A 7,950-nucleotide genomic window follows, 5' to 3' on the forward strand; every position below is an offset into this window, starting at 1 on the left:
CTTATAGCTTTTGTTTAGGCTTCAGTTTCTGCTCCCATAAATGCATCTTTCAGGGTCATTCACACTGCATGTGTTTCACACATGGTTCAGATCTCAAAATGTTTAATTTCTAAACAAGCTGAAAGCGGGTTTTGCATCGTATATAATTTGATTTCACTGATTCGAGCTCTCATATTTCTTGTGTACTTGTACATTTAGAGCGAAGAGGAAGTCAAAAAGAGTTACTTTAGATTGATATCAAATTAAATCTCTTAAAATTGAGATAAAATCCCTCCTCCTCTTCTTAACTTACGTTGTTATTACTTTCAATTTCTGGAAATAATTTTTTTTCTAGTATGATTTAAAAAATAGAAAATTTTTCCTCAACCTTATCTAATCATCTACTTATCATACTTAATATACAATTGAGATAACGTGATTTTAATTTCGTTAAGCTGAAATTCCTTGTATTATTGAGGAAAAATTCGGAAATGCTTAGAAATTTATGTCTAAAATTGCGTGTTTTTAGCATTGATTCAAATATTCTGCGAAACATGTCCCACTCAGTACTGAAACTATCTGGTAAAGTTGCTGTTGTTACTGCATCGACTGAAGGCATTGGATTTTCAGTTGCAAAGAGATTAGCAACTGACGGAGCTGCAGTTGTCATTAGCAGTCGCAAGAAAGATAATGTTGAAAAAGCCTTGGATCAATTAAAATCAGTTAGTTCAAAAATTGCGGGCATTCCATGTCATGTTGGTAAAGCAGAAGATCGTAAACGCTTACTTGAGTTTGCAAAAACTACGTTTGGGGGTGTTGATCTATTAGTCAGCAATGCAGCTGTCAATCCCACCATGGGTCATGTCCTGGATACTTCTGAAGATGCATGGGACAAAATATTTGACATAAATGTCAAATCAGCTTTCTTGCTGACCCAAGCTGTTCTTCCATTAATGGAAGAACGTGGAGGAGGGTCCATTGTTTACATGTCTTCCATTGCTGGACTTAATCCTATGAATATACTTGGGGCCTATTCTGTTAGCAAAACAGCCTTGTTAGGTTTGGCAAAAGCTGCAGCAACACAATGTGCTCAGAAGAACATTAGAGTGAACTGTGTTTGTCCTGGTATAATAAAAACTAAGTTCAGTGAGGTGATGTGGTCCAATCCCTCTTCTAAAGAGGTTCTTGATCAAGCTATTCCAATGAAAAGATGTGGAGAACCTGATGAGATTGCTGGAATGGTGTCATTTTTGTGTTCAAATGATGCATCGTACATTACTGGAGAGAATTTTGTTGTTGCTGGTGGATATTTCTCACGTTTATGAGCCTGTGTTTTGTATTTATGATGTTTGTTTATATAAATTAGTTAAATTTTGTTATAAATTTCTGGTTGTTCATATTTTATTTATGTGTTGATAAAAATTTCTTGGCAAGTTTGCAGGTAAAATCCTAGTATAGCCCACCTCTTGGTGACTTTTTGAAATTTTGTCAAGTTGACAATTACTGGCCGTTGCTCTTATATAATTAAAAAAAATAACAATTAAAATTAATGTAAACTTATTAAAATATTTTTTAATAGAATAAAAATAAATTACCTTTACTCTGATTGCTTACATATATCTTTTCTTGTCACCCGGGTACCGTACAAAAAAAAAATTTAATAATAACGGCAATAAATGAAATAACATTTAAAACATGAACGATGATTTTAACAGCAAGAGATCAGAAGCATAAATGGTGAAAAAAATAAACCCATTTACCTCTTTTCTAACGTAATCCAACTTTTGCATAGGTGTACATATCAAATAACCAATCAGGTTTAAGAATTTTGGTGGTGTGATCGGACAATCAAAATAATCTCCCTGAAATATCTTCTGGAAACCTAGTTTGGCGAAGATATTGAGGGTGAGCTATTCTAGGATCCACCCGTTAGACCTGCATTTTGAGAAAAAATTTACTTGATTTAGGTTAACTGAATTACTTTGTTTCTATGGAGATGGTATATATTTATATAACACAATGTGTAAGGCAAAATTAACTAAATATAATTATAACAAATGGTGAATAGAAAATGGTCTGTCAATTACCAATTTTTTAGTGGAAATGCACCCCATGTTTTTTATGTCATTTTTTAAAAATATGGATTTATTATGAGTATTTTATAATATTTTGAGAATTAAATTATTTAACACTTATATCTAAAAAATTTTCTCCATTTTACAAATGAACTTAGTAATGTTTGTTGACCAATATTCTGCTTCAAAAAGAAATTCCTTATATTATTTAAATAAACAATTTTTTTTATTACTTAAATTTTATCAGGATATTTTCACCAAGTCTCTCAATATGTCAATTTTTTTGGTACTACATTTTTGAGAGGTATTAAAAAAATCACTTGTTTACAGATATAACTGTGCCAACTCATAACAAATATAAATGATTTTATGTTTGACATAGAAGATGTCAAAGAGATGTGTACTATTTTGATTTATTATTTTTAGCATATTTGACATATTTTGTACGTTGATAAATAAATATTTTATTTTCAATATCTCTTTTTTATTTCCTTTTGTGTTCGTTCTTTCCGTGATTTTTCAGCATTATATTTGTAATCACGAACAATGTTTTTATTTTGTTCTTTAAAGTTAGGTCCTTGTTCCCATATTTAAGTTTTTTTAAATCAGTTTTTGTTCTGTTCAGGGTTAAAAACCCTCTATCACACTTATTGACAAGGGTATTGCTATAGCAGAGTTTGATGTTCTGCATATTTCAAGAATGCACCATGTTTTTTCCTAAATTTTTATTTAAAATAAGAAGTATAACAATACGCTAGTTTAGGTTTTTTTTATAGGCGGATTACGGATTTTTAATGCTTTTAAAAATATGCTTGTAATAAAGCTGAGAAATTCTGGCGCAAAATTATTTGTGTGTATGTTGGAACATATTAAAAAAAGAAAAATAATTTCTATCTTAAAAGCTATCTTGATAAAATAATCATTTTTCTTTATATTCTTAACAGATGGTGCAGTAAATTTTTATATATATATATTTTTTTTATTTCTAATGGCAAGGCAAAAGGTACAAATAGAAAGATGAAATAAATAACGAATACAAATGTACATAGGATAACAAAGAAAGAAGACCGAAGTCATTGCTTTAAAAGTTCTCTTGCTTCCCAATATCTTGAGGACTCAGTGTGTCCATGAAGGGCCCCACATAGAAGCAGGTGGTTCCTGCCCAATTTCTCTCCAGATTTACAAAGTGGACAAAAAGGCATGGTGAAAAGGCCTATGCGGTATAAGTGAGCAGAAAGACAATCGTGGCCTGTGTATAAGCGGAAGGCCGCAACTGCATCACGTCTTGGTTTGTCGGGAATTAAAGAAGAGCTTACATTTCTCCAACTTTTCAAAGCTGTGCGAGTCTGAAGGTCTTGCAATGAGTTGGTTTTACATAAATTTTTAAGGAACAGTTTGATTTTCCAAAAGGAAGTTGCCGTATTTGGTTGTTGTAGCAAATTGGCACCTTTCTTGGCAAGTAAATCTGCCTGCTGATTGCCCCAGACACCACAATGGGCTGGCACCCACTGGAGGACTATTCGTTTTCCCCTCAAAAATAAAGACCTCAAGAGATCTTGACATCGGGAAATCTCAGATGTCAAGGGACGTTCATGTGAGCTAATTGATTGCATGGCCGCTTGTGAGTCCGAGAAGAGAACTGCATTTTCAAATTTGTGTTGGAGGGCCAGTAGCTGCTGTAAGGCCATACTCAAGGCCACTATTTCTCCATCAAAGGCGGTGCCAATGTATCCTGCTGGTACGTAGAAAGAGAAAAGTTCTGAAAAGACACCAGCCCCTACATTAAAATGGCAGCCAAATTGAGAACCATCGGTAAAAACATGTAGCCAATCGTCGACTGGATATCTAACCGCCATTGTCTCCAGGGCAAGATTTTTTAGAATAATTGGAGCAACATTTTTTTTACCATGGACAGTTTTCACAAGATCCAAGTTTATTTCAATGTTTGTTATTTCCAACAAGGGCTTTTTAGGTTTCAAAAGAGGTAGTGCATGACACTGGATTTCAGTGCCGTTTGTAATGTTCAGCACCTGAGTTTCAAGCGTAAACATGAAAATAAATCAGAAGCAGCGACTAGGAAGCCTTATAACTAACTTTACCAGCTAGTGCTACCTGTGTTGAGTTTTGCACAATTAACAATCCATAAAAATATATGAAAATGTATAAATTAATTTTGTTAATTTCATCTATAATATTGCTAGATATTGTCTAACTAACTCCCTGGTATTAGAGTTCATGTTGGATCATGGCCTCACTAACAATTATCCTTCAAAGTCGCCTGTCTCTAGCTCTTTGTTTCCAGTTTTGGACTTTTAGAGTCTTAAGGTCTTTTTCCACCTTGTCTAACCATCTCTTGGCTGGCCTTCCTCTTTTCCTTTGGCCCTGGCACTGCCCCTTGAATATCTTAATATTGTCTAAATAAAACCTTTAAATTCTCATGATTGTAAAACTTGGACCATCTTACTAAGTTAAGGTATTTTCTTTTTAAAAAAATGAGTAAAACTGATAATTTATATTATTTTCTCCTTATATATATATATATATATATATTAAAGCTGCAATTAATTCTAAAATAACAATTTCACAATATTTAAAGAGACTAGTAGCTTTGAGTATTAAAGCATTTGAATAATCATTAAAAATTCATTTTACATTTGGGTAGTTTTTTAATTTTATTTATTCCTATACAATTATTTTTATATTAAATGTGTTTATCAATGTACTTGTCTTGATTGGTTGAATCTGATTAATTCTTTTAAAATTTATTTTACTTAGAGACTGGAATGTAAGTTACCGAAAATTGAATAATAGAAAAGCCAAACTCAATTTTTAAAGCTTTATTTTAAAAGCATGATTGGTAAAAAATTAAACAATAATGTTTATTGCTTCAAATGAGAATATTTCAAACACACAATGAAATGCTAACAAAATAAATTTACACAGGGACTTGTTAAAATGGACGGATTTTCGACTCTACAGAAACTTTTTTACATACACACAGAAGAAATCTTCCATTAAATTATAATGTATATTAACAAAAAAAGCGGAAAGAAAATTTTTTTATGTAAAAAAAGAGTATTTGAAAAACAGTTATTTTTCATAATTATTCATTTATGATATAAATTCACCTGAGAGTATAAAATTAATAAATGGATTGGATAAACCATGAAATGATTGGTAAAATTGTACTTTAAAGCTAAACAGAAGATTTCAGATTTAAAGATATAAACTATCATCTTTCTTATACAAGTATTCATTTTTGAGTTAAGAGACTTGATTAATAAAAATATTGTCACCTACAGTAAAATTTCGATTTCTTGCATCTCTTAAGACAATGAAAAGTTCTTTTACAATGAAGGTTCTGACTAAAAGAAACAAATGTATGTTTAACACTTTTAATTACAGTTAAAAGATGTACTATGTCGAAGATATTAAACAAATAATTAGTTTAATTAATATATTATGTTGTAAGCATTGGTTCCGAGTTTAATTAGTTCATGTCAAGTAAATAGCATTACATGTCATAATATATATTTAAAAACAAAAAATTCGCATTTTTTTCAAAAATTTCAGGTTGTAGTCATTTCAATAATAAAAGGAAAACTACACTAACTTTACAAAGAAAAAATGAAACATTTTAAAATTGTTTTAGAGTTGGTATTAAGTTAAAAATGTATAATTGATATATAGGATTAAACTTATTTTGTAATTCATATTCATAAATAACAAATATTCACATTTATGAATAAAGAACTGAACATCTCAAAATGGTTTTAGAATCTATTTTAAAATGATAAAAATAAAAAGTATTATAATTTCATTAATAAAATAAAAGTAAAATGTCTTAGTATATTATTGCTTGAAAATGTTAATAAACCAAAAAAATGCATAAATAAGTCAGAATATCAATAACAAAAATAGCAACAAATAACAAAATTAAGCAGGAAAACAAAAAACATGAACCTCAGAAGTAACTCACTATGTTACTGGAGTTATAAATACACACTATTCACTTTCAGTTTTAAAACATCAAAATACACACTATGAAGAAAAAAAATTTATTCAAAAGTCTGGATAGGGAATAAATTCATCTCAAGATAAGTTTTATAAAGTAAATAAATCAAAATATCAATTACAAAATTAAGCAGGAAAATAAAAAAATATGAACTTCAAAAGTAACTCACTATGTTTCTGGAGTTATAAATACACACTATCCACTTTCACTTATAAACACATTAAAATACACACTATGAAAAAAAATTGATTCTAAAGTCTAGATTGAGAATAAATTCATCTCAGGATAGGTTTTATTTAATTTGTCTAGAAAATATAAATAAATTGTATAATTTTTATTTAAAAGATTTATATAACTTTTACACAACATATATACAAAATTTGACAAATCATAACAATGATTTTTTATTCTACACAAATATTTTTCAAGTGTTACTACAAACATTCTTTGTGTAAAACTGGACACAGTTTTCCTAAACGACCAATGCAATAATTGTTATACTAGGTTATTTGGCTTTTTGACGTATAGAAAATTAGCTAAAAAAATTTAATATAATTTTTTTCAACAGTTAGTAAACGTAAATAAAGTGTCCTTTAAAAATTATTTTTTACTGTCATATTTAATTGTCATTTTTGATTTTTGCTCAAACAATGACATTTTTAACAAAAGTACTATTTGTTACATATGCTGATTATTTACAGGCAAAATTTATACCAACTATAATAATTACAAGTTTTAAACTTGGTTTCGCTTTAACTCAAAACAGTTTTAAAATTGTTAGAATTAAAAATAAAACTAAATTAAAAGGTAACAAATATCCATAAATATGTAAGCAAAGTTCATAGGACATCAAAAGTGCACAGATTTATATGAAATACTTGTTAAAGCGTAAAAATTTCAATTAAATTTAAAAAAAATAAAACCAGCACAAAAGCACCAATCTACTAAGTATTACTTATTACAACTAGCTGGTATAAATTTTGAACAGATAAAAAAATGACATAGTTTTTAGAGATGCAAATAGTTTTGACACATAAAATTTCCCAGAATCTTGAAGTTAGAAAATACTAATACTGTGGGATTAATAATTGACAGTAACTTTTGGGTCAAAATTGTCATTTCATAAATTAAAAAACAAACAAATATTAAGTAGAAACAATCACAATATATAGAAAAAAATAAACTAATACTAGATTTAAGTAGAAATTTCTTTAATCTAATATTTAGAATTCTAAATATGAGTATATATTTATTCACAAAATGCATAAAAAATTTCTTTCAGTAAAAAGAAAGAAATTACTAAATGCAATCTTTTAAACTAATAATTCTTTAAATTATTCTATGTGTATAAAAATTTCTTATTTAAATAATTTCAAACATAATCTCATAACAACCAATACATATTTTTTAAAAACATCATAAATAAATGCAAAGCACTGGGATCAAATTATGAGATATTACAAGCACCTAACTTAAGTATAGGTGCACAACCTTTTTATGGTAGAGAGCTCCAATATATATATATATATATATATATATATATATATATATATATATATATATATATATATATATATATATATATATATATATATATATATATAAAGGTTTTGAACTTTCTCTGTGGAAAAATAAATTTTTACAATTTTTTTAATGTGCATAAAAAGCAATAAAATTTTTAATAATGTCTCTTTAATTTTTAAAAATAAATCTTTGAACAACATTTATTCTGCTAGATAAAAAATTCTTCAAAAATAGAAATGGTGAACGATTTAAATTTTGAGTTAACTTAAATTAGTACCTCTTAATTTAGATATTTTAATTTTACAAATTTAGTGCTTCTTCAAAGTTTATTAAAATTAATTTAAGAGATAGTTATAA

The 7,950-nt window shown here is 28.2% G+C and overlaps 1 protein-coding gene across 1 annotated transcript; it reads left to right on the forward strand.

The window, feature by feature from the left end:
* Window positions 1–155: 155 nt before the first annotated feature.
* Dhrs4 (Dehydrogenase/reductase 4) lies at window positions 156–2,530 on the forward strand. The gene has a single exon (XM_016057689.4). The coding sequence runs from the start codon at window positions 471–473 to the stop codon at window positions 1,302–1,304; it is 834 nt and encodes a 277-aa protein (XP_015913175.2). The 5' UTR covers window positions 156–470; the 3' UTR covers window positions 1,305–2,530.
* Window positions 2,531–7,950: the final 5,420 nt, after the last annotated feature.

Source organism: Parasteatoda tepidariorum, chromosome 3, assembly GCF_982258835.1.
Source record: "Parasteatoda tepidariorum strain Cologne lab strain chromosome 3, Ptep-v5.0, whole genome shotgun sequence".
NCBI lineage: Eukaryota > Metazoa > Arthropoda > Arachnida > Araneae > Theridiidae > Parasteatoda > Parasteatoda tepidariorum.